Source organism: Barbus barbus, assembly GCF_936440315.1.
Source record: "Barbus barbus genome assembly, chromosome: 28".
NCBI classification, from domain to species: domain Eukaryota; kingdom Metazoa; phylum Chordata; class Actinopteri; order Cypriniformes; family Cyprinidae; genus Barbus; species Barbus barbus.
This window is the reverse complement of record NC_136756.1, coordinates 10,383,730-10,411,312: the sequence shown is the minus strand read 5'-3', so window position 1 is coordinate 10,411,312 and position 27,583 is coordinate 10,383,730. Positions and strand designations below refer to the sequence as shown.

Sequence of the window (27,583 nt, the reverse complement as noted above, 5' to 3'; positions counted from 1 at the left end):
GCTTCTCCTCTGCGTGCAGATGGTGCTTCTCTAGACAACAGCATTTAGAAGTCGTAGAAAGTTATAAATCTCGCAGGATCCTTCCGAATAATTAACATTAAGGAATTATATTTAGGTATTTGACCGTCGGGGTCAAAGCTAGGCTTTTATCGATGTATATAGACGCGTTTAAACGGATGATCTTTGAACGGCTGAATTGTTTGAAAAGGATGTGTGTGTGTCAGCGGCGGTGCAGGTGAGTGTTTCTGATAAATATCCTCTTCTGTGAGTGTTTGGACTGTAAATGTGGGAGAGATAGATGCGTTGAGTTTGTGCTTAACAATACAACAGTTTATGCTACATTCATTTTCACTTAATTTCCAAACTATATCTATCTATCTATCTATCTATCTATCTATCTATCTATCTATCTATCTATCTATCTATCTATCTAGGTCATTTGTTCACCTTGATTAGTTTTTGTTTGTTTTATTTCTAGATCAATGCTTCATTATGAAGTAAAAATATAATCTTTGTTTGTATAAATTTGTTCTTTGAAACACATGGACTTAATTTTCATATTTAATATAGCTACTATTTGTGTATTTATTTGAAATAATAATTAAATGTCTATTATGTATAGTTTCATATAAATTTTCATATCTTTAACAGTTATGTATTTTATAAATTAAAAAACAGCTTATTATACAAAGTCCATTATTATTATAATATATGGTTTGAATCCAATTCATCAAACAATTAAAAAATGTATATACTATGTATAATAAACTATTTATATACTTATTTAAACTAAGTATTTATATAATATTTGATTAATTAACATATTATATAAATATATAATATATATAAAAATGTGTATACTATTTATATGATATGTTAATTAATTAATAAATATATATATATATATATATATATATACAGTAATACATTTATAATAATTCAATTATTTGTTAGTATACTAATTATTTACCTTCATCTACTTATTTAGATGCATTGAGAGATGCACATGCTGAATTAATTTAGCTTGTTTATTTGTTTGTTTGTTTTCACACACATGCGATTTCTTGTTGATACTGTAAATCTGTTAGTTTGTGGTTTAGCTGTCTTGCATGTCATCAACTTGATGTGTGTCTTTGAATTTCATCACGTTTGAAAGACTCTTTGGAAATGCATGCATGTGCGAATATGTTTATATAAGTTTGAAACACAGTCATTTGTATGTGACTGGTGTACGTGTCAAGAAACAGGCAGAGAGATGCTGAGTTGCTGAGGTGTGTGTGTGGGTGTCTCTCCTGATGTGCTACTGAAATAATGAATGTTGTGACCCAGACTTCACAACAGTGCATTGCTGAAGGCTCAGGGAGCAGTCAAGGTTATCCAACAGTTATGAATCATTCATTAATATGAGAAAGATAGAGGGAGAAAGAGACAGAAGTCTGAAGAAAGCAACAATTGCAATATTCCCGAACCCCTGAGAAACACTAAAAAAAAAAACACTGTGAATATATGGTTGTGTGTGTACAAATGCTAGACTTCCCTCACCTTCTCAATTTCAGCTAATTTACCAATCCAATTTCTGGCCAATTACTTATAATCGTCTTATTGAGGCTGTCTGAATGTTGCTTCATTTGAGTTCATCTGATAGCTGAGCGTCTGCTAATGAGATGATTCTGATCCTCTGTGCAGAGCATGTACTGTGCACGGTTGTTAATTGTGTGATTATATGCACAGTCCACGCCTCCCTTCATGCATATTCAAGAGGATGTGTAGAAGGTGTGGTTGAAGGAGAGAGAGATGTGAGGATGCTGCAGTGTACCCTTGCTGTGTCGGACAGCACTGCAAGACAATTCTGCTTCTTTGAGCTCACTGTTTGCATTGCAGTACCATCACAATCTGCTAATCTGTTTCAGTTTATTCAGTCTCAGATGTGTAATGGAATCGACATGAGTCACATTATGTGAGAAACTGTGAAGGTCATTCGCAAAAGAAGTGATGTGTTGAAGATGTAAATAAAACAAAGATTATTTGAGTACATTTTCATATTCATATTTGTATTACAAGAAAATACTATTTCAAAAATGCTGCTTCTTTGTAATTAATTGTGAAATTTACTAGCAATTTCTGAAGGATAATTGATTTTGAACCAGTATCCAGAAATGAAAATTCTGTCACCATGTTCTAACCCTTGTGTTATTATTTGTCTTCCTTTCTTCCATAAAACACAGATGGAGATACTTCGAAGAGTGTTTATTCTGCTCTTTTCCAAAACTAAAACATGCAGTATCCAGAGGCTGTATATCTTTTATTATTTCTTAGAAAAATAGTCATGTGGTGTGAACAACAATAACAAAAGCAAACAAACAAAAACAAAACAGGAAATTATTTTATAGAGAGGACTGCTAATAGTTTTTTTTTTTTGTATTTTTACATTTTATTTTATTTTATATTTGGATCACATTTAAAAAATAATATAATAGTTAAAATTAATAGAACTAATAATATTAATACAATAAAATTAATGTGTATACTGACATGTATTCAAGGTGTAAAAAATATGTTATTATGATAACGCTTTACAATAAGGTATCATTTGTTAACATTAATTCATGTATAACTAACATGAAGGAACAATGAACAATACATTTATTGCACTATTTATTAATCTTTGTTAATGTTAGTTAATAAAAATACAGACGTTCATTGTGTGTTAATGTTAGTTCACAGTGCATTAACTAATGTTAACAAACAGCTTGTGATTTTAATAATGACGTAGTAAATGCTGAAATTAACTTTAAGATTAGTTAACTGCATTTATTAATGTTCTCTAATGAACCTTATTGTAAAGTGTTACCGTTATTACTTTTTACTTTTTTTTATAAATGTAAACTTTTCTTGAACGTGGTATAAAGGTTTTCAAAACCATATGAAACCAACATTAATAGAAAGAGTACATTTATAAGCACTTGGCACTAGAATTTTAAAGTATTTTTCCATTTTTCCATGGACACTCATATATATTGTCCCAACTGGTTCATAATGACTTTAAAAATGAAAAATACTGCTTGGATCAACATGAGGGAGTCTATGATGGCAAAATATTCATATTTTGGGCACACTGTGCCTTTAACCATATAAAATAAGGCAGCAGCTATTTACACTACATATAAATGGCGATAGAGGCTATGTACACCAAGTTAATATAGCATATTTTGTTAGCCAATGATGGTATTTACACTGAATGCAAATAGCAATGGATTATATTTACACTATGTAAAAATAGCAGGATTTTCTGCTATTTCTGCTACTTATTGCAAGAAGTGACAATTCTCTGCACCTCGGCATTGTAGTACATTATAAAACAGTAATAAAATGTAATAATAATGTATTGAGTGCAAATTATAATTTTAATTCAAATGATTAAATGGATGCCACTTTATTAGGACAATAAAGCCCTCCTACCCTAACCCTACCCGATACTTTATTTTCAGCTTTTCGATTATTTGCTTCATTTTTATTGTAAATAAATGCATTTCCGATGTGATATGAGACATAAAAAGGCAAAAGAGTGAGTTTGGCAAAAGGCGGATTTGAACACAGGTCTATCACGTCAAGAAAGATCACATTACACACTTTACCATCTACGCCACTGTAGCTGCTAGGCTATCATCTTTAGTGTTGACTGGCCCAATCACACGTTGGTGGGTGGAGTTAGTGTAAATAGCCTTTGTCAACAAGGACACTCTGATAAAATAATGGCACAAGATAAAAACCCCTTACCCCTAAGGGAAAAAAAGTATTGTAAAACTATCAAAACACACCAATCAATGAACCGCACTGTTTGAACACTTATATCTTGACTTGGGTCAGTGAAGTGTGGAGCAATTGAGATTGTATTGTTCTTTATCGTCCCACTATTTAACCTAAGAGTCAATACTTGGACCATAGTTCCTCTCGCTTCATTATCCTGACCAAATGGACCTTGACATGTCTGTTGCTTGGAACAACACAAATATAAATCTGAACAGTGATGGATCGGTCCCCGTTATGTGGATATTGATAGCAGGTATAGGGCATAAGCGTGTCGCTGTAAAATTGTTACAAGATTACCGCACACAGCCTTGAGCTGTAGGCTGCACTGAGGAGGCGAGAGGGAGGGCTGCAGGGATCAATATCAGTGAGCAGGAGAAGACATGGTTGAGGAGGGAGAAACAGAGGGGTAAGGGACTGAAGGAGAATGAGGAGGTGGGGCGAACGGAGAGAAAAGGAGGCTGGTGGGGAGAGAGGGCTCAGAGGGGAGCGATGGACGGTCACCTTCAGCGATGGCATCTGATTCAGCACAATCGTTCCCACTTGGGTTACTGCACTGTGACCTACTCGAGCATGCTGGGACTCTCTGAGGCCAAGCCTGTCTTTCCGTCTCTTTCTATCCCTCTGTCGGTTTCTCCTTTGACCTTTCTTCTATACAAACTCAGTCTTCTGTTACTTCTACACACAACTCAGGATTTATGATTCGTGATGGCTTTATTTTCTCCAATATCATGTCATTGTCATCGTCTAGTCTTTAGTCATGTCACAATATACCTAGACCTAGACATTTTTCATCTCCCTTATGTTATGTCAACATCTTGGTTTTTCTCTCGCTCTATCTCTATAGACAATCACCACTCCCACACAAGCGTTTTGCTCCGTCATACTTTTGTTTTGGGTCTTTGCACATCATGCAGAGAAAATTATGTTTTATCTCTGACAATAGCTGACAATAGCTTTTCGACAAAGAAAAAACACAGTTAAAAGCTTTCAGGCATGTCGTTTCGCATCGTCACTTTTGATCTATGACTGAATCTTTGAAGTACTTTGCTGTATTTTTCCATCCATTTTTAGGACAGATCATTTTTGTAAAGAAACGACAGTTCTTTGTCAGCTCTTTTGACAGTGTAAAGATGATTTTTTTAATATTTAATAAAAAAAAAGTAAATATTTTTATTTTAAATAATTATTTTATAGAGCAAGGATGCAATAAATTGACCAAATTTACAGTAAAGGCATTTATAGTGTTCTGTTTCAAATAAATGCTGTTCTTGAATGTTCTTTTCATTAAAGAACACTGAAAAAATTCAACTTTTTCAACATTAATAATAATAATTTTTTTCGTGCACCAAATCATATTAGTATCAAGTGATCATGTGACACTGTTTTGCCATCACAGGAATAATTACATTTTAAAATATATAAAATAGATAAAAGCTACAAAAAACTGAAGCAGAGAGTGCTACATGGGTGTCATTATAAAGCCACTGGTGCCCATTGGATGTGGTGGAGGTAAAAAAATCTAATTATATAGATGAAATACTTCCAAGGCACTCAAGCATTTAATGTACTGGGCTTAAATCATTACAAAATGGGTAAAAGTAGATCTACGCGTTTCTGCAAAAAACAGCCTTCTTCAGGTCCTTGGAAGTATTTAGTCTAAATAAATAGATAACTGCTATTTTAAATTATAATATTTCACAATATTACCTTTTTTAATTATAATTTTTTTAATCAAATAAATGCAGTCTTGGTGAGTGTAAGAGACTCAAAAACATAAAAAAATCTTACCAATGACAAACTTTTTAACGGTAATGTAAATGATTTTATGTACCCTTATTAAATTTATAGTAGCACATTTATTTCCTACCCTGATTGCATTGAGCTTCATGGGTATTACGTCTAATGTGGTTGTGTGTATGTGTGTGTGTAGGCTGTGTTTTGGGAATGTTTGGCGTGTGTTTTTCAGCCCACTCACATTTAATCTTTTATTTTTAAATCTGTCATGGCTGTCCATGTGTCTGCAACACTAGTGGCCCAGATTTAGGCAGGATTGAGCATCACAGAGTTTAATGCAGTCCGTGTCTGAGGGTGCGGGAGAGTGATTAGATGCAAGATGTGTTACTATCCAGACGTTCTCCAGCAGTCTGTGGATGCTCAGGTTCGTTTGGAGGTTGTTTGTAATTTAAGATGCACGGGTGGCTGGCCTCCAGCAAGTCTCTCCGTGGAGGGTGATGTAAAAGTAGGGTCAGAGCAGTCAAATACAGGTTAGGACAGGGAAGGGGTGACATAACTGCTCTAATGCAAGTTATTAAAGTAATGCCAAAGCCTAATTTATTCTTCTTAGTTATACGATCGCCTGTGCTATGTATTTTGAAGTGAATTGAAATTACTGTGGTAAGTGAAAAATTCGAAGTAATTCATTCAGAAATCTAAATAGGCTACTTTTTGAATGCAACTGTAATCTGATTAACAGTGATTTTAATTGTAACTGAATACAATTATTCATATTTTATATTTTAAATATGTAATACCATTATAGTTTCTCCGTTACTTCCCAGCCCTTATCATCAGTGACTGCGACTAGAACAACAGTGGTTAAAAACATGATTTTTCATGATGCTACATAAGATCACTGACAGTGGACCTTTAACTGATTTTACCATTTTACATTTTCCCTGGGGTCCACATGTTAGTTAAAATAGACGTTTTACTAAAACGTCAAGGAAAAACATTTGAAAACTTTTTAATGACTATCTGCCCATAAATGTGCTATTTTTGCTGTTGTAGCTTTAAGACCCTTAAAATGAGATTGTAAAATCTTTACAAAGCAATATGTGGCACACAATTAGTTAAAGGAAGTATGCTCTTTCTTGCTAGTGTCACTTAGCAGAATTACAAATATAAAGCATGTTTTCAAACAACCTTTGCAGATGCACCCTACACTTATCAACCCCTTACAGTTATTCTTACTATTTTATCTGTGGCTTGACAGTAAAGCTTACCTGAGTTTAGCTCACTTCTTTTCTTAAGAAAAAACTTTGCAAGTTTGTCATCTCAAATGAAACCCAAACATTCAATCACATTCCTCCATCTTGTAAAAGCACTGCCAATATTTACCCTTATTTTACTCTGCATATTTTAGCAAGTCTTTGAATTTTGACTTACTCTTCTGTAACTGAATCTGGATTTCTATTCCCATGTAATGCATCAGCCATGATCCCGCACTGGCTGAACTGCGTCTGGCTCATCCTGCTACAGTAGCCAAGCCCCAAACTCTCACTATTGGTTGAGTTGGAAATACTGACGGATCTGTCCATACACAAATGTAATATATGTGCCTACACTATATAGACAAATAGGACATTTACACCAACAGGGTCTGACATTGCATTCTAGACTTTAATATGGAGTTTGTCCCCAAAAAACAGTCCCGTAGCAATATGCTTCCTTCATTATTTGTAACTCCACAGAACAGGTTTCCACTGCTCCAGAGTTTAGTGGTGGTGTGCTTTTACCACTTCATCCAACTCTTGGCATTGTGCTTGGTGATCTGAGGCTTGCATACAGCTGCTTAGCCATGGAAACCCATTCACAAAGCTCCCACCGCACATTTTTTGTGCTGATATTAATGTGGTGGAAGTCTTCAATATATAATGGATGTTTGGAAGTCTTCAGTTATGGAATAAGCAAAGCGTTGGTGACTTTTATGCACCATGTGCCTCAGCATTAGGGTGACCTGCTCTGTGACTTTACGTGGTCTTACACTTCTTGGCTGATTTGCTGCTGTTCCTAAACGCTTCCACTTTTCAGTAAGCAGGGATAAAATTTCACAAACTGACTTACTGTAAGCTGGCATGACATCCTAACCTATACCTTATAGGAAACATATATAGGTATATCACTTTTGATTTAGTGCAGTATATGTTGTATATTACATTTGGGCGAGCAGACCATAGTATATGTTTTGATGGTGCTTGAAAGGCTCATTGTTTACACTTTTAGGGGAGATAAACTCATAAATTATAAGTATATTATTTATATAAGCATATTATTTCCAGTGTGCTACAATGTATTTCTTTTCACAAGGGTAAGTTATTGTGTAAATTTGAGCGGTCATGTATTAAAGATTTCTGGACCCTTGTAAAATAAGATATCAAGAAACGAATCAAAGCTTTTTGGACTTTTCTGGTCTCGCAGGATTCTGTGAAGGAACGTAAAAACCCCTCTTAGTCATTGTGCAGAATTGTCATGCTTACCAAGGTAAACTGATTCATCACAGACTTTGTAAAGGAGAAAACCTGCAAGGTGAAATGCAAAGATTTGTTTCCTTTGTCTTCCTCACTTTGGTCCCCAGCCTGCATTACAATCCATGCACCCAAACACAGATGTGTATTTCACACCGAGCAAGGTTTTTCTCATACAAATGAGGTGCTTTTCCAACTTTGACTGGAATAAATGTTCTAGATTGTTGAGCAGAGGCTGTCACTGCATGTTTATAAGATTAATCAGATCATACAGGTGCAGTATTCACCAACAGCTCTTGTTTATTTCTGTTAAGATAGATGTCATGCGGCAGATAACTTACTGTTTTACCTCCTGTGGTTTGTTGCTGACACAGAGATGTGTTCTTGTCTTCTGTCTTGGTGGATAGTTTTATTGCTATGCAATATATCATCATGAAATTCTTCTTTGATAAACACCATTTATGTTCTTTAGAATTTAATGCTTTCATAATGTAATATATCTTCATTCTGTCTCAGTTGCTGTCTGTTTGTCTCTCATTTTCAAACATTCTTGGCTCTCTTTGATTGATTGACTGTGGGATTCAATTAGACACTCTTGTAATTGAGTCATTTTGTTTACTCTCTTCTCTTTACTTTCAAAATTGGGGCACGTCTCAGTTGAGACTACAGTTTATTGTAGGCGGTGACTCCAAGATTTGTGGAACAGTATTGACCCTTTCGTTAACTGAAATAATGTTTATACCAAAATATACAGCTATAATAATACAAGTACATAGAAGGTCAGATGATGACTTGATATTTATAATTAATGACCTTTAAATAAAAAATGGCTGATAAACATGTTCAGAACACCAACCTACTACTTGTGACACTAAAAAAACATAAAATTAAACATACAGTATGTATAACTGATCAAACATAACGAGACATTTAACAAATGAATCATTTTGAACAATATTTTACTGCAAAAAGCAGTAGAAAATAATCATGTCTGTCATGTGATTCATGTCCATCATTAATTCCTATTTTTGACAGCTTTCAGTGCAGGTTCACTGCAGTATTACTCAAGCCTCAAGTAGAACTAGCCTCAAGTTTTATGATTATATTATCATTAAATGTTATGAATCGTTGCTGTTTTATCTCAGTTTTTCTCGTTCTCTCTGAGCAGCGTCTGAACTGATAAATCTCTTTATTGCTTTAGTCACCTTCTAATTAGTGTCACAAGCCTGGAGCCCCTGTTTATCTTCACTGGCCTAAAGAAGTTACTCATCTTTATTATTTATCTCCCTGTGTCCTTTGGGTGTTCATAATAATGAAAGTGCCTTGAAATGGCTTGCTGTTTCCATCTAACCCATACTGTAAAAAATAAATAGTTGAGCAAACATAAAAAAATAAGGCAGCTTGATGCAGTAAGACTTTGGAGTTCTCTCAACAATAGATTTTGAGTTCTGCTCAGTAAAGATACTTTGTTGAGCCGATGTAAATTTGTTTGTTCATGCAATGCTGATTGTCTTATTTTGCTAATAGAAAAATTGTCACAGCAACTGAAACAGCAATAACATCATTGAGGTAATTAATTTTTTTGGTTTCCTGGAAGAAAAAAAGAATGTGTAAAAAGCCACCACACTATCAAATGCATGTTTCTTTATGAATGACAAACCTTAATAGATAACTTAGTCTAATAAGAAAACGACATTGTCTTTGTTTGTAAGATAACTTACACGACTAAGATATCCACGAAATGGACATAACTAGTTGAACATACTCTAGGCCTCAAAACTAGACACACAAACCTCAAGAACGGTGGCAATCAACAAATGAGCGCTTTACATCACAGTACAACAAATAACTAACAATAATGATAAAACAACAACAAAACAGTTTAAATGAAGTCAGCAAACAGCAAAACAATAATCCTATAACAGTAACTGCATAATTTATTCATGCTGCAATGCATGCTGGGAACTCACAAAGCCTTAACATTTAAACAATCTGAAATTCTTTGTTCAGACATCTGTGTTTGACTAGTTGGGACAACATTTGCCGTAATTTTGTTGGTCTGACAAGGTGCTTAAAAGGTTTTTCACAGTGATGCCATAGAATAACCATTTTTGGTTCCACAAAGAACCATTCAGTCAAAGGTTCTTTAAAGAACCATCTCTTTCTTACCTTTTTAATCTGAAGAGCCTTCTTTTGCCACAAAGAACCTTTTGTGAAACAGAAATTTTCTTCAAGCGATCAAGGTTCTTTATGGAACCATTTAAACGGTTTAAAAAGCTTAAAAAGGTTATTTAAACATAATTGAACATTAAAAAGGTTCTTCTATGGTATATCACAAAGAGTGTACGACTAGATCCTTAGCCTGAGGTAAGAGCTTGAAGTTAAAAACATCTTAATTATGGATTTGTTTCTTACAAACATGCTGCTTTTCAGTTTACAAAACATATGGACTGGAGTCGTGTGGATAATTTTTGGATTATTGTGGTGTTTTTATTAGCTGTTTGAAGTCTCATTCTGACGGCACCCATTCACTGCATAGGACCCATTGCTGAGCAAGTGATGTAATACTAAATTTCTCAAAATCTGTTCTGATGAAGAAACAAGCTCATCTACATCTTGAATGTTAATTTTAAGCAAATTTTCATAATTGGGTGAACTATTTGTTTAATGATTTCCTTCTAGAAAAGCCTGCATTCCAAGGATGCTTTTCTGTGAACACCTACAATGTGACACTTAAACACTTCCAGTGATAATGAATTCAGCAGTGGCCCAGGGTAAGGTCGGCTATGATAATGAATACAGAGATGAACATCCATTGTTCCACATTCTGACCACGAGCAGACACACAGCACCCCTTCACATGACTCTATACTAGTTTTGTTGGCACACGCAATGTATAGACTAGCATTAGTTATTCGTGTTGCATGAATGAGATGCCATGGGTGTACCTGGAATAAAGATTGATCCAAAAATAGGTCTTATGAGGAAACAGATATATTTAGAGAGAAAACAACAATGGCGGAAGATTGTTTTGCTCCGGGACTGTATGGAATTTCAGTGGTGAGCCATCCTAGCAGAACAGAGGGGTGGATGCGAAAACGGATATGGGGTGGTCAGCTCTTTCTTGACCTTAAGGGTCAGCATTTTCACTACATGTAAAATATGCAGTATCTTCATAGAGCCACCAGCGTTTCTAGTTCATCCGGTTGAAATTGATGTAACAAAACAGCTTTTTCAAAGCAGAAAATCTGCTAAATGGGAAGTATAGAACATCTAAGCTAATAATAATTATAATCATGTTGTTTGTAATTGTAAGATTGGGTGACGCAAGTAAATTTGTCACTATCAGTAATGACAAATAATCAGAATTGAATGAAAATGAATGTACACATGTATGCATCAAATGTATTTGTTTCCTAGAGAAAGATCAAAATGCTCTTTATATTTGTAGCAATGACAAGAAGGCTTTTCATCTCCAGAGACACAGAGATTCAACCTTTGAATATAGATGCAACTAATGCCGCTGAGCAAGGTTGACAGTCTAGAGCGTGAAGATGTGTAGCTATATAACCAGAACCTCCGCTCTGTGTGTGTGTGTCTGACAGCACGAGACGTCTCAAACCAACCAGACTTGACGCTTTGTCTCACACAAAGACACCTCTAGACATTTGAGTGTGTAACGAGGAATAGATTTGCTTGATCTTGCTACATATACAACAAATAGATGGACAGCATTGGGCTGATAGCCTATCTATCTATCTATCTATCTATCTATCTATCTATCTATCTATCTATCTATCTATCTATCTATCTATCTATCTATCTATCTATCTATCTATCTATCTATCTATCTATCTATGTGCAAAAACCATGCACAGTTATTGTCTAAACAGAAGGTCACACAGCTGGACAGAGAAAGAACAGAAAAGAGGAAACGGGATACAGTGTGTGTGTGTGTGTGTGTGTGTATCTGTATACATGCATCATGACATAGCAACATATATGTGTTTCAGCTCACATAACAAATTGCTCAACCCTACCCATAGACCTTAGTCTATTTAGATGTTATATTTAATTCTACATTCATTTCTACACATGAAAATGAGGCTGTGAGGGACTGAATTACAGTCTGTTTAATAGGTTGTCCTGGCTAAATATAATTTATCACTTCTAATTTTCTTGACGTGTTTTCTAAAGTTCTTTATCCACTGGAAGAGAGTGTATTTTAGTGTTATCCCTCCCCTCTATCCGTGGACACCTGAGCTCTCCTGCTCCAAGGTCATATCCACGACTCTTCTTCCTGTGCCAATGGCAGCCTGCGTGGAGCCTGGCTCAGTTTATCTCTGTCTCCGTAGCTGATATAAAAAAGACTCCTCCTATCAGCTGCCGGATCTCTGGGGGTGGGGCTGGATAAATGACCGATCGGCCAATCGCTCAACTGGAAACAATTAGTCATATCTCCTCAGATGCTCCTCAGGCTGTTTAATTAGCCTCATTAAGCCTGGTGGGCAGGACAGCCTGAGGGGACGTTCGGACACCATAACCATGGTTACTACTGTGCTGCAGTCAGGTTGACTGCTCCTCTGTCTGACCCCTGGTTAGGATTGTATCGATCACCAATTAGAGTATATTGATCTTTCTCAGACCCCCCGGTGGTAATAACATAAGAGAGACAATTAAGAGGAAAGTAGAAGATGGTGCTGGAAGCTAACTCATGTGCTGCTTTACTATAAATCATGTTTTATGGTTGTAAAAACAGACCAACAATGTTTTTTTTTTTATCCACAGGGCACTTTTTAGCATTTTATAGAATTTAAAAACCTGAATAATCTTAAAAGACGGACAAAAAAGTCCAAGACTAGTCAGATTGGTCTGTTGGCTGGTTTTAGAGCAGTGGTATTATGTATATACTGTTATAATATTTATTGATATTTTGAATGATCTTTTATTGTTATATTTTCAATTTACATTTTAATTTTAGTGCTTTTGTTAGGTGTGTTTGTCAATTAGCTTTTCAGTTAGTGTTTCAACATTTCTAATTTGAGGTTTTTCACCTTTATATTTTATTTTATTTCAGCTTTATTGCAATTATTGAAAACTATTTTTAATGCTTTTAGTTTGAGTTTTACGTAACAGCACTGTTTTAGAGGGGGTTTGGGCATTTTTTAGCTGAGAAGACCAACTTGCTGACCAGCTAAACCAGGCTATGAGAGCAGTTTAATTTGGTATGCCATCTAACGAGACCAAATCTTATTTTTTGCCAAATTGGTCAGAAGTTATAAGCAGAAATGTCACAATTTTATATCTTTTGTGCCAAAACTACTCATTTACCCTCAGGTCATGCTTGTTACACCATGTTTGGTCAGAATCTAAAACTATGGGTGGATAGTAGATGGTTTCTAGGGTGTTCTGTGTGGTTAAGTGGTTGCCGTGTTGTTGCTAGAGTTTTTTGTGTAGGGGTGGTCGATATGACCAAAATCTTATATCACGATATGAGTAATTTTATTTCACGGTAACGATATAGATCACAATATAGTTATTTTTGCTTTAAATAAGGTCTTTATGATATCAAATGTTTGATATCATAGACATTTTATAATTCTTGTCACTAGTGTCAAAATCGCAAAAAACAATCAAATAATCAAACCTATAGCTCACTGCAGACAAGTAAACAGTTATACAGGTTAATTGTGTCTACCGGTACTTATCCCACTACAAGGGGCTTAGTTGCTAGGGCATTGCTAAATGGTTGCTACGGCCTTCTGGATGCTAGCTAGATGGATGATTGGTTTGGTAGGGCATTGCTGGGTGGTTGCCAAATGGTTACTTGGTATCTACAGCATTAGGTGGTTTCTATGTTGTCATAGGTGGTTGCTATATGGTTTCTATGGTGTTCTATGTGGTTAACTGTTGCCAGTATATAGCTAGAAGATTCTGTTTGGGTACTTGGTTGCTAGGGCATTTCTAGGCCGTTTCTTGGGTGTTGTGGATGGTTGGTAGATGGTTTCTAGGGTGTTCTGTGTGGTTAATTAGTTGCTATGGTGTTGCTAAAGGCATTGCTAAGGCATTGCTAGGTGGTTGCTAGGTAGTTCCTTGGTCATTAGGTGGTTGCTAATTTGTTAACACATTTTTTTCAACAATTTTATAATCCACCAAGTGAAAACATAATGCCAAATCATTAAACCTATGATCTGTAATATAATAATATCTCCTTCAAACACTCTATTGAAGCTATATTGTTGTGATGACATTGAAAGAGTAACAATTACTGTAGTAGTTTTGGCTGATTGATGGTGTCCATGGCAAATATTTGTAAGGCAGTAGTCTTGCTCTTTTTTCCATATTGACCGCTTGATCTGCTTTATCCTCTTTGGCTGTCACAGACATATTTTCCCCCATTTTATCTAATCCTTATCCTCTCTTGTCTCCCGCTATCTCCTGCTCTATCTGGCATCAGTCCTCTAACTAACCTACCTCGTTGTTTTCCTGCGTGACCCGACTCCTCGCCCTCCTCTTACGTTCATTCCTTCATTCTGTCAGCACCTCACGCTCCCTCGCCATCTGTCCTGTCTTGATCTCCCTCTCTGATTATCTCTCTCTTTCCCCTATCTGTTTCTCGCCGGACATCTACACATCACTGCTGCTTTAAAGTTGCTCCCGAGTAAGAGATTGGACGGGGCCGGCGAGGGAATGACAGCGCTGCTCCAATACTGTCATGTCTCAAGGCACTCTCGCTCAGACTGCACCTGCCCCTCGCGCGAGCCTGGCCAACTGTCACTTAGTGGGGCATCTCTGCATGTTAAAGCTCTGAGACTTAAAAATTGTAGTCTCTTCAAATTATGGTCTGTCACTTTTACATCAGAGGATCTGTCCGCTCAAATTTTACTAAAGAAAGCTGAAACGCCATTGAATTTGATAAATATTGCCAAGTGAATTTTTTTTTTCCTCTGAACATTAATTTTAAGGTTAATTTGTTTTTGGGCCTATGTGTACTCTATAAATAGATTGTTCTCATCTGTATAAAGTGAAAATTATTTAACTGAAACGGCTAGTAAATTTTCCAAACATTTACAAAAAAACACAATGAATTAAACATGAAAAAATTAAACAGCTTTTTCCTGTAAAACATACTCGAATCTGTTTTATTTACAATTCTGAAATATTTTTACTGTGTATTCTTTTTTTTTTTTAAATTGAACTATTTGGTTCAAGGAATACCATGGCATTACCATGCTACACATATTTAAAAGCATATTTTACTATTTACAAAAACCACACAGCTAATTTAACTTTTCAGTTTGCAAGTGGTAATTAATTTTAATTATATTATTGCGTGAGAAGTTTAATAAATGCTACATTGCATGAAGAGTTTACATGAAGAACAGACAAAGCTGTATCATTATAATACAGCTGTAAATCATCATTTCAGTAATCTTTGTGTTTACGTTATGCAATAGTAATTTTGTATATGCAGCCTAATATCACAGAGCCCGGGTCCCAGTAGGACAGTTTTGGAGGATTTTTTCGAAAAAACACTGTAAAGTGGCCCAAAATAGTATTTAGGCACTTAAGCCACACTAAAAATGTATTCATTTTATTGCATTAGATAATACGATATCAAATAAAGAGGCATCTGCGCACAAATGCTGCCAGAGATTTTCTCAGAAGTGATTCTGAGAATCTTTTCAAAGCAGTTTTTGCAATGACTTTTAGTCAACTGGTATTAAGGTTATTTTAGTAAATGTATGAAGTCAGTTCTCTTGAAATTCATTTAGGTGTGGTTTAATCATGGAGTTATCCACAAATGTTTAAACATTTTGTCTTAAATTTACATTTGCGTTAATGTTTATTCATTTAACGGATGCTTTAATGAGTGGAAGCTTGTTTTACAGTATATAAAAAATACAGGTAATTGTACCTTAATTCTGAGAAAAAAGAACTGCAAGATATAATGCACTAAAAAAAGTAATTTGTTAGATGTTAACTCACAAATGTGAGATTATAATTTGCAGTTGCGAGGTATAAAAGTCAAATTCTGAGAAAAAAAAAAATCTAAACTGGGAATTCTAAGAAAAATCAGAAAGTCAGAATCACAAAATATAAATTAATATAAAAATTTGGAATTGCAAGAAAAAAAGTCAGAATTGTGAAATCTTTCTTTCAAATATATCACAGTTTGATTATTTGTTATCTCATACAATGGCATCTAATATACATACATTTTTAAGCATGCTTTGAGTGTAATCATTTTTTTGGGCCATAGTAGCTGTTTTGTTGAGGAGTTGCTTCAAGTGTCATGTTTGCCTTGAAGAGGTCCTCCACCTGTTTCCATGAAGCAGGTTTGTGTTCATTGTGCCTCCCACTGAGACCGCATCTGTTGATTTGTCTGGAGGCTCCTTACAGCACACATAGAAACGAGGGCACACTCTTGTTGTTTAGGCACATATTGACCTCCTGCCCTCTCTGATCTGTCTGCTCCATCTCTGCCAGATTTAAGAAAGAAATAGCTCATGCAAAAATGAATATTCAGTGATTACTTCGTCTTTTAAAACCCATATGACAGTCTTCCATATTTACAACATGTAAAAGCACTGAACATACCAGTACACTGAATGTTTTGCATTAGATGTTCTATGTTTAGTCCCTACTGACATGAATTTAATCTGTGTCTATATCCCCTCTCTCTGTGTTTCTCTGGCAGTTCGTTGGCCATGTCTAAGGTTGCAGTAAAGAAGCTGCACTGGCGCTCTAAAGTGCAGGAGATCTTCGTACCGCTGGTGGGCAGCTCTGGAGAGTTGAGAATTGCCATCGGAGGCGGGGCTGATTATGGAGAGTTCCCATTCGTCACCGCAGCACCAGGGGGAGGGATCACAGTTGGCGATATCATCTTAGAAATCGGTGGAACTCCTGTTTTGGGCCTGACTTTAGGAGATGTGCGTGGGCTCTTAAACTCCTGCCCCCATCCAATCCGCATCAAGACAGTGTCTCCAGGTACGGTTGGTACTGTACATTGAACATGGATTTTTGTTCTCTAAATATTTTTTTGTTTCCTCCAGTGGTGTTTCTTATCGCTGTTAGTGATCCTTTGTTAATTATTTAACAAGGACACATTAAATTGATCAAAAGTGACAGTAAAGACATTTAGAGTGTTACAAAAGGTTACTATTTCATATAAATGCTGCTCTTTTGAACTTTCTGTTCTTTAAAAAAATCCTTATTCATGGTGTCCATAAAAATGTTAAGCAGCACAACTGTTTTCAACATTGATAATAATTAGAAACGAGCAGCAAATCAATAAATTATATTTTAGAATATTACTGTTTTTACTGTATTTATTTTAGTAGAATTTAATTATTATAAATTATTTATTTAGTTTACATTTTAGTAATTTTGTTATGTGCTTTTGTCATTTTTATGAGCGTTGTTTTATTATTAGCTTTAATTTAATTTCAGTTTCAGTTTTACTCATTTTTGTACATCAACTGAAACTTTTCATTCAGCTGTATTTCAATGAAGGAAAATACGTTTTAATAGTATCAGTTTTAGTTAATAATATGAACACGAGTTTTTGATGAAACGAAAGCAGCCTTGGTGAGAGATTTATTAAACAAGATTTATTTAAAAAACATTCCAAAATCGTACTGACCCCAAAATTATGAACAGTAGTGTAAATTTATAAAAAAAAATTGTGTTAGATGTTAGTCCTTCTAACTATACCTCTATATCAAGGGTTCTTAATATCATAACAGTATGACCAAATCCATCTTTGTCAACTGTTCATATAAAGAGTTTGGTCCCTTGTTGCAGGAATTTGTGGTATTGATGTCACATGGGTCGTATGTCACCTGTAGGGGGCGCTGATATTTATCACAAGGTGTCATGGCATGATGATTTTTTTTTTCTTGTGAACCACTTTATCACACCTGACCATGACTTCCTCCGTCCTCTATTAGAATGATGAGCAACCTAAGTCCTCTGCATCCCCCTCTTCTCTCTCTCTCTCTGCTGTTCTCACACCTCTAACACCTCCAACTACTAACTGCAGAGTATTAAACTGAGATTTGTCAGTAAGGTTATAATTCACTGTTGTATGTTGCATTAGCTGATGAGAATATCTCATAGACCTAGAAATACAGACTTACTCATCCTGTTCTGTTATTAATATCGTCCTTTGATCTGCCTGTGTATCCTATATAAACGCAGTGGCCACAGAGAAGAGGAGCTTTGTTCTAATTCTGGCACTTCTATTTTAAAAAAAGATCAATATGTACTGTCCCTGCTGAAATACATCCAAGTCTTTATAAAAGCAACTCTGTCTTTCAAACAGTGGAATTTATCATAGTGAACGGCTGGGGATTTGCTTCATTTAGTCCTGTTTCATTTCCAATATTTCATGTTGATTTTGCACTTTTGCAATTTATTGAATTGCTACTGGATGATAAATTATTAAACTAAATGTTATATTTGAAGAATAAAATTTGAGTGATGCTTGCCTGTGCAAGATTTGCCACCGTGATTGTGTGATGTGTTCTGGGGAGCGTTTCCCAAAAGCAACTATGGTTGCAGGTTCTGTCTTTATCAGTAGAGTTCAATGGAATTTACGAACATAGTTAACGATGCTTTTGGGAAATGCATCCCTGGTTGCCAGATAATTGCATTATGGCTGCTGAGCTGTTCTGAGTGGCATTTTAATGCGTTTTAACAGTATTTTTTGGTGGTTGCTTTAAGCTTTCTAGTATTTTTGACAAGTTGCTATGTGGTTTCTTGATGGCTTATATGGTGTTTTTGATAAAATGTTTTATGTGTTTCTGTGTGGTTGCTTGGATATGGTTTGTTTTGGTTGTTTAAGGTAGGTTCTAGGTCTAGGAGGTTGCCAGGTTATTGCTTGTTGCTGAGGTGTAATGAGTGGTGTTTAATGTGTTGCTATGTGGTTGCTAGGACCTTCTTGTGATTACTTAAGCATTTCTAGTGCATTCTGAATGGTTGCCAGATAATTTACCTGCAGTTGTTGAGGTGTTATGAGTGGTGTTTAAAGGGATAGTTTACCCAAAAATGGAAATTCTGTCATTAATTACTCACCCTCATGTTGTTCCTAACCCGTAAGATCTTTGTTCATCTCCGGAACCCAAATTAAGATATTTTTGATGAAATCTGAAAGCTTTCCATCCATAGAGAGCAACACAACTACCACATTCAAGACCCAGAAAGGTAGTAAGGACATTGTTAAAATAGTTCATGTGACTTCAGTGGTTCAACCGTAATTTTATAAAGCAACAAGAATGCTTTTTGTGTGCCAAAAAACAAAAAAAAATATTCAACAATTTTTTTTCTTCTGTGTCAAGTCTGTTGTCCTTACTACGTTTCTGGGCCTTGAACGTGGTAGTTGTGTTGCTGTTTGGGTCAGAAAGCTCTCAGATCTCATCAAAAATATTTTAATTTGTGTTCGGAAGTTGAACGAAGGTCTTACGGGTTTGGAACAACGTAAGGGTGAGTAGGCCTAATTAATGACAGAATTAAAATTTTTGGGTGAACTATCCCTATAATGTTTTTATGCAGTTGGGGGTTGGTAGTGTGTTGTGGGTTGTTGCCAGATCATTGCTATGTAGTTGCTAAGGTGTTCTAAGTAGTGTTTGGTGCATTGCTATGTGATTCTTGTATTTTTTGCTTGTTGTATGTTTCAGTAGTCAGAAATCTTCTTAATATTTAGAAATGTAACAAGCTACATGATTTGAGGTACCATTCATGTACGTGTTGACGTACTTTGTGTAGATCCCTGACTGGATGCCATCCACACTAATTTGGCTGAATTAAGTAGAGTTCAGAGAGAGCAGCAGGCCAGCAGTAGCGTCCTTCCAGTATATCATAGCGGTCATTTCATACCTATATGCCGTGTGCATGTGTGCGCTCATGTGGTTTCAGGGCTTATGTTCCTTTATGAGAACTGTGAGCTGTGTTTTATTACTAAGAGAGGTGGAGTGGGGGTGGGTCTGTCATTTTGATGGGTTCGAGAGGCACTCTGTTCATCTATAATAGCCAAGTGGCCTGTCATCAGAGACCATAAACCACAGCAGATGAAATAAAGAGATCAGCCATGTTGAGTGGAGCACTGGGTAGCCGTGCCAAGACTGTGTGTGTGACATTTTTCACTTTAATCTAAGGCTGTGTATGTGTGTGTGTGGAAGAACATCTCTGTATGGCACACACTTTTCATTATAACCCAAATGTGTTTCTACATAGCGTAATACGGCATTATACTGACCATAAACATGTGAATTAATTCTAGTCTTCGATAGCATTTCTTTGCAGTTCTGGCCGGAAGGTAAAACAACCCTGGCTTCATTTGATTGATTAGAAACACCTCTAATATCTACAAAAGTTAATCAATACTGCCTCCAGGGACTGGGCAGAATTTATCTGTGTGTGGGTTTATTTTCGCAAGCTCTTCAGTTTTTTTGAATTGCAGATTTTAGGTTGGGTAAGCACATTGTCTCATTTGTAAATGTTAATGTATGGGATATTCTTACTGTATGCGTTAAATCAGAACATCTCTGTTTGTTCACTTGTCAATCTTTCCCTTTCTAATTCTTTTTCTGTCCTTTTTCCAGGCTCAACTCTATGCAAGGATCTAAGGTTATATCTGAGCAAATGTTTCACACCGGGTTCAGTGGACAGTCAACTCCAGCAGGTGATCCGAGAAAACCTCTACTTGAGAGCCGTGCCCTGTGAGTACCCCAGAAAATACAGTTCAAAAGTTGCCTTTTTAAAGCTTAAAAAACCTATATAGAGGTCTAATTTATGTTTAGTTTCAATGAGAAGTGTGTAGTTTCACTAGCATTACAGACAGGTGTCCAAACACTCTTCTGTCATTGGTCAGAAAACAGATAGCCCCGCCCCAAACTCCCATTATTGGATGATCTGGGGCCTGTACCATGAAGCCGGATTAGCTGGCTAGCCAGGTAAGTTTCAGTTTAGTTTGCACCAATCCTGGGTTTTAGATACCATGAAAGTGGCTTGGCTTTTAGCTGAGTTCATTGCCATAGTAACTTACACTCCACGGCTAACCTGCTCTGGGGCAGGTTATGTTCTGAGTTAGAGATTGCAAACTGAAATTGGACCAATCAGATGTGAGCAAAGTGACACATGTATGACACAAAAAAAGTCACTCCCCCAGTTTCTCTTTCTACAAATTAAAGGTCACTATGAAGTACCGTAAAAAAGATACAACAAAATTGTCTGGCTTCACTGATAATTACAATTTACGTATGATTTATATAATTATTATAAGATTTATATTATTATTACTCCATTACACACAAGCACCTTTAGTTTAACAATTATTATAAAGCATTCATTTTAAATAAATATTAATATATACAGATCATATGTAATATAAATAAGTGGTAGAATCAATAGATAATGCTTTAAAATGTGACCTTACATGTTTGAGGCTCTATCACTATATATTATCAACTATATAAACTAACTTCACAAGTTTAACTTGTGACTGCACTTATAGAGCAAGATAATTTCCTTTATTTGTCCTCTTTCATGGACAAGTACTTCAGTGGAAATGCGTTTAAATTCCTCATATTCTTTAATCTCTTAACCTTTAACAAAATAGTTCTGAATCTCGCTGGCTCTCGCGAGAAGTAAATCACACTTGCGCTGTGGTGTGATTGGCTGTTCGCCGCTGATGTCACACATTCATGTGCACGCGCTCCATTAACTCAGGATTAAGCCTGAGTTGACAGAGAAAGTTGATGATCAGCTTCATGGTACCGACAAAGCCAGATTGGAGTGGTTTGGATTTGTCAACTCAAAACTTATCCTATAACTCTGAATTTGTTCATCTACCATCATGGTACAGGCCCCTGTTGCTGTGTGTGAATGCTTAAACAAACAAAGTATGGTTTTAGAAGAATTTGAAGAAATGCTTTATAGTATTTTATATGTTAAGATCTATTTTTTCTGAGTCTGAGAATGGAAAACCAAAGCAATAGTCTCCATTTGCTTCATTTAATCCCATTGCATTGATTCATTTGTAATTTTTCTTTTCTTTGGTTAAACACACATACACACGCAAGTTTAAACAACCCAATACACTACTAGAAAATGAGCTTGTTATTTCATGCAACAGCACTTAACATCTTGCACGCAGACTGATCAAGCTCAAGGTACTGCAGTTTTTCTGATGAAGTGTTAATTGAGGTGTGATCCATTTAATAGAAAGCAGGTGTTGACAGCTCCAACTGGTTTCACTGCTACAGGAAAGGCAGGATGCGAGAGAACAAAAGAGAGATAGAGAAGGGAAAGGTGAAGATAGTTACCAAATGAACCATTTTTTCTGTCATTTACATGGCATCCTCATCCTCAAACCCAACATGCTGTTATTTTTCAAGTGGAATGCAAAGAAATGCTTGAATAAGTTTGAATACTTTACACAATCCTTTAATATGAGCAGTAGTGTTTTGAATACATATCTTTGACGCTCTGTGAGAGAAAACCATTGAAGACGGCCTCTTAAAATTTCCATGCTTTTCACTTTGCTCTCCACTCTTGTTTCTATCAGTCGTCTCTCTTTCACACCCTCTGTTCTGCTCAACTCCCTGTTGCTTCTTTTTTCTCTGCCCTTTATCCTGAGGTTTAAAATCCTAATTATATTTTGAGTCATTTCTTTCCCGTTTTAATCTTTGTGCAGATTTGGATTAACCTCCATCAAAATCATAAGCTTTTGTTAAGTAGATGAAGTTCTGCTAGTTTTTACAGCGGAATTAATACCAGAGACAAATAAAGAGGGGGAAATCATAGGTGTATAAGTCCTGCCTTTCAGTTAAAAGAGCCAGTCAACATTTTTGATTCAGTATGCTTACTCTAAAATGTGCATGATAACCCTAAAAATGAAAGTGTTATAGTGTGATTTGAGCTATAGAAGCTGTCAATCAATCTTGAATTTTGACAACAGTTTTGGAGATTTCTATTATTTACATTGAACGTAGTTGTCTGGAGTGTTACCAAGATGGCCTCCGAGTGAACTGAATAGCCTTAAGGGGACTTTGAATTCATTGTGAAACTTTTGTGGCCACTTCAGGAACTTCCTGGTGAGGCTGGCGCTCAGTTTTTCTCTTTCACTGTTCCTTCCTCAGACATTGTTTGAAAAGTTTTCAGCCAGTTCTCATAGTTCACCCAGAGGACTTGATGGCGTCTGGCTCTGCACATGTGTTTGAGCATGTGTGGGAGTGTGTTTGAAATGTTGCGTAGACTTGAGTGGGGTAATCTCTGATTTATGGTGAAGTAGGTCATGCCGAGCTCGATGCTGCCCGCCATGTGCCATTCTGCTTGCTGAGAGACGCGCGCACACACACAAACACACAAACAATAACTACAGGCATGCCTTTGAGCTTGTCTTTGGCTCTTCCACAACACATGGACACCCTCAAACATTCATTATTCAAATACTTACACAGAACACTGAACACACAAAACACACTGTTCTGGTTAGTCTTCCTCTTCATCTCAGTCTGCTGAAGCAGGAAGGATCCCTGCAGCTAGCTACTTTTAATTCCCAATTGTGTCCTCACCTAAAAATGCTACAGTTAGTCCTGAAGAACAAAAGCGGATTGTACGAACAGGAATGTTTGCAGATGTTTCAGCTGCTCATGTGTGATAATAGTTTTAGCCACTGTGCACTTTAATTTGCAGTCATCCATTGTGTTTGAACTTGCAGATAATACTCTATGTTGCAATATCATGCAATATTTGGGCAAAATGATAATTGGAGATGTTACTTTACCACTCTTTGATGGTGTATTCAAGATACTGTATCTGATTATCACATTAAGACTGATTTCACAGCTTAATTTGCCAGACTGACAGATTGCATTTGAAAAAGCTGATTCTATTATGATAGTGAACTGAGTTCAGATTATGAATAATCATCACAAGGCAGTCAAAGCTTTGAAGGACAGAGATTTGTTCAGAGGAAAGTGACCATGATGTCTGTTATTGCATGCAGAGAACTTATCAAAGTCCTTTAAACAAGACCGCCCTTGCAGTGAGTAGCCGTCTTCCTATTTCTGCTGATTTTTTGTATTCATTTTTCAAAGTGGTTTGTTTCCTCATTCATATATTGCCTTTTATGGTGTAAGTGTTGATTAAGTTGCATCATACAATTACTAATACATGTATGAAAATCTGTAGGCTACACATAACTGGCTCTCAGTGCTTTGCTTTGTGATCATGAGCGTTGGATAACATTACTTTAAAATGAATATTATATTGTTGTGTTACTCCTTCAGTGCAAGTCAATTGATAATACACATTTCATTCTTAGTGATATAGTGAATATATTTTGGCGTAATGACTATAAAAGAGTTGTACTGTTAGTAATAATAGCAGAGCTATTGTAATGCAGTGCTGCCTGGCAGGTGTTGTATACATTTATAGGAACATTTACATTTTGTCAGCAGTTTCTTTTCATATCTTTTCACACCATTTTGGCTTTTTTATATGTTTCTTATACTCTGAGTCCAGCTCTATCAGTATCTTGAATGCTTCATTCAGACACATGTACCAAATGCTTTGGTATTATACTTGTTATCTAGCAGAATGTCCAAGCTGCTCTTTTCCATAGAATTAAAGTGAGTGATGGCTGTCCCTTGTCCCCATCCACTTTTATTGTATGGAAACATTTTGTTCACTCGAGAAAGAAAGTCATACAGGTTTGGAACAACATGATAGATGATAACCGAATTTGCATTTCGGGGTGAATTATTCCTTCACTGTAGTGTAGATCACTCAGCCTGAAGGGGCTTTAGTTTGGCTAAGCAGAGTGGACAGGAAGGCCTGCCGAGGCTTCTGGCTGAGAGCTCTAGTTTCATCCGACAGAGATGGAAAATAGCAGAGTAAACCGTCTGGATGCCTCCAGCTTGGTAGTCTTACTTTACCTGTCCAATATATGCAGCAGTAATGTTGACGGTAATTGGGGCGACGTGAATGCATAAATCATCACGCCTTGATCTAAGGTCAAAAATGAAATAAATAAATCAATGCAAATAGCCAGAGTCAAAGACTGACCTTGAATCTGCTGACAAAAATGAAAAATGTTAAATCCTTATTTTGATTTTTGATGTTATATTGTGGTCAACATATTTAGTTTGTGCCATCTTATAGCCACTGCACTGTGTGAGTGGCCAAAAATCAAAGGCTGTATTAAATAGATACTTTACAGAAAGAAGGCAATCCCAAAATGTTCAAAATGGGGGACAATAAAAAAATAAGACAGTGTCTATTTACACTGTGCAAATTGTCAACCGAAGGCTATTTTCATTATCTTTATATTCCTTGCTCAGATAATTTGGCCTTAATGCAAACAGCATATGATTTCTATTTACATTTTGTATGAATATCATCTATCAGTATTTGCACTTAGTGTAAATGCTATTTGTATCTGTTTACATATGTTGCACATGGTATCCAGCACTATTTACAGTCATTGACCTACTGAAAAATAAATATGCTTAAATGTATTTGAAATACATTTATTTCATGCTAAGTATACTACAATTACGTTTTCATATTTATGTACTTAATCAAATGCCCTGCAATTGTACTTTTAGTATACTAAACTGGTATATTTAAAGTCTGATAAATTGGAACAACTAATTTTGTACTTAATGCACTTTAATTGTGCGGGAGTAGTGCTGAAGTCCAATAAATTATACTTAGTAAATTTGATTGTGCTAAAGTGGAACTATTGCAAATACTTCAGGTACACTTTAATAATATCGGTCTTTAAATGCAAAATATTTAAAGATCATACAATCCTCATCAAAACTGACATTAAAACACATTTTAGACTTAATAATAAGAAATGTGCATTGTGCACAAGTAGTATGCCAAATAAAGTTTAATTTGAATGTTTATATCAGTAAGTCTCGAGTTATCTGTCAGTAAATATGTTAATAGATTTCAACTATACTTAGTCTGAAATAAATGTATTTTAATTATACTACTTTTTTACTAGGGTGTAAATAGCATATAGCTTCTTTTGAATAGCCGCTGCCAAAATATAATTCATTCAATACCAAAAAGTATTAAAAAATAGTTTTATCTAATTAAATATAAACTGTTGCTCAATAGTTGTGTGATATATTTTTGTGTTAAGTAGAATCACACGCTTGGCAACATGCTAACATCAACTTTTGAGGTTCTATGTAAGTTAGGATGTTGGCAAAAAGTGTATTCACATTTAGGCAAAATTTCACAGGCAAAAAATCCATTGTTCATTATCACACAGCTCTTTCTTTTGGTCAGTGTGGCAAATTTGTGTGACCAACTTGAACCCGTTGTGAAATCTGCTTTTGGACGTCTTTCATACCCATAAGAAATTCCCATTTGCATGGATTCCCATTGAAATTACTGCATTATAGTGCATGAAAATGCTCTTAACAACAGTAAACGTGACTGTTGCTTACAGCAAGGCAACTCACTAAGAGCACAAGTGTGTGTCTAGTCAAATGACTGCAATATAATGACTGTATTAGACAGTGTATGACTGTATCAGACATTATTACATAAGGGTTGTCTCATATAGCTGTAGGCAGGAGGACAATGTGCAAATATGTTGTGGTAATGCATTCAAAATACAGTCTATCTAGTGGAATACTTAAATCTGCAGGAAGCATCTTAATTTCATGTTTATATTTCATTTGATATATATTATTTAATTCACTTTTTGATTGTATTTTCTGGCTTGTTTGGAGTGTGTAATGCTCTTTATCCCATCATTCATCATTTAAAGTTTATAAAGAGGTCAGCAGTATGCATACAAGCAGGTTTTAATATCAATTTTTAGCAGAGTAAATTTATTCTTACTATATATCCATCTGATTCCTACCACAACAGATTATATAGTTTTTTAGGATGTATTTTCAGATATTAAAGTCATTTTGTATTGATTCCAAATGAGGGCACATTAGAATAAAACAAATATAGCTGCCGTTCAATTAAACCAAAGGCACTGAACAATAGTCATCGACTGGGCCAGCGGGCTGGGAGAGAGTTCACATGGTCCACTGCTAAAGAGGAGCGCAGGACAGAAAGGATTAAACCTCTTAAAGGAATTAAGAAACGGTCGGCCGTTTATCAATTATTCATGCAATAGAATCAAATTAAATGGCTTTTATAATGGGTAAGTACAGAGGGGGTCTCTTTAGAGAATAGATTGCATGCTGCTCAGATTACTCTGCTTTTGTATGACGTTCAGTGAACTTTCCAAATCAGCTGGTTTGATTGCATTTTGAAAAGTATAAATTACTTTAAAACTCTGTTATATATCAATGCTGTTAAACCGATGCGTGAAGGATTGATTGAAGTTGCATCATTTTCCCTTTGGCATCATGTATTTGTCATTAGTTTGTTTTTTGTGTGTTCCTTGAGGATAGTTTGTGGTTCTCCACCACAGTGGAAACAAGCTGTATCAGTACGCCCTGCTGAATAGCCCTGTACTAATGTAGAAGGAAGACTTCTGC

At 35.8% G+C, this 27,583-nt stretch overlaps 2 protein-coding genes across 4 annotated transcripts in view; both read left to right on the top strand.

The window, feature by feature from the left end:
- The window catches only part of LOC306848491 (MAP kinase-activated protein kinase 2-like), a 458,467-nt gene that overhangs the window by 126,355 nt on the left and 304,529 nt on the right, over positions 1-27,583 (top strand). The gene's annotated exons all lie outside the window — the stretch shown is intronic.
- LOC306848271 (membrane-associated guanylate kinase, WW and PDZ domain-containing protein 3-like) overlaps positions 153-27,583 on the top strand; it is a gene marked incomplete at both ends in the record, with an annotated part of 60,999 nt that continues 33,568 nt past the window's right edge. Inside the window, 3 exons of the mRNA XM_079382727.1 lie at positions 153-235; positions 16,756-17,045; positions 20,660-20,776. Coding sequence (XP_079238853.1) covers positions 153-235; positions 16,756-17,045; positions 20,660-20,776 — 490 coding nt within the window. The remainder of the gene's footprint in view (positions 236-16,755; positions 17,046-20,659; positions 20,777-27,583) is intronic.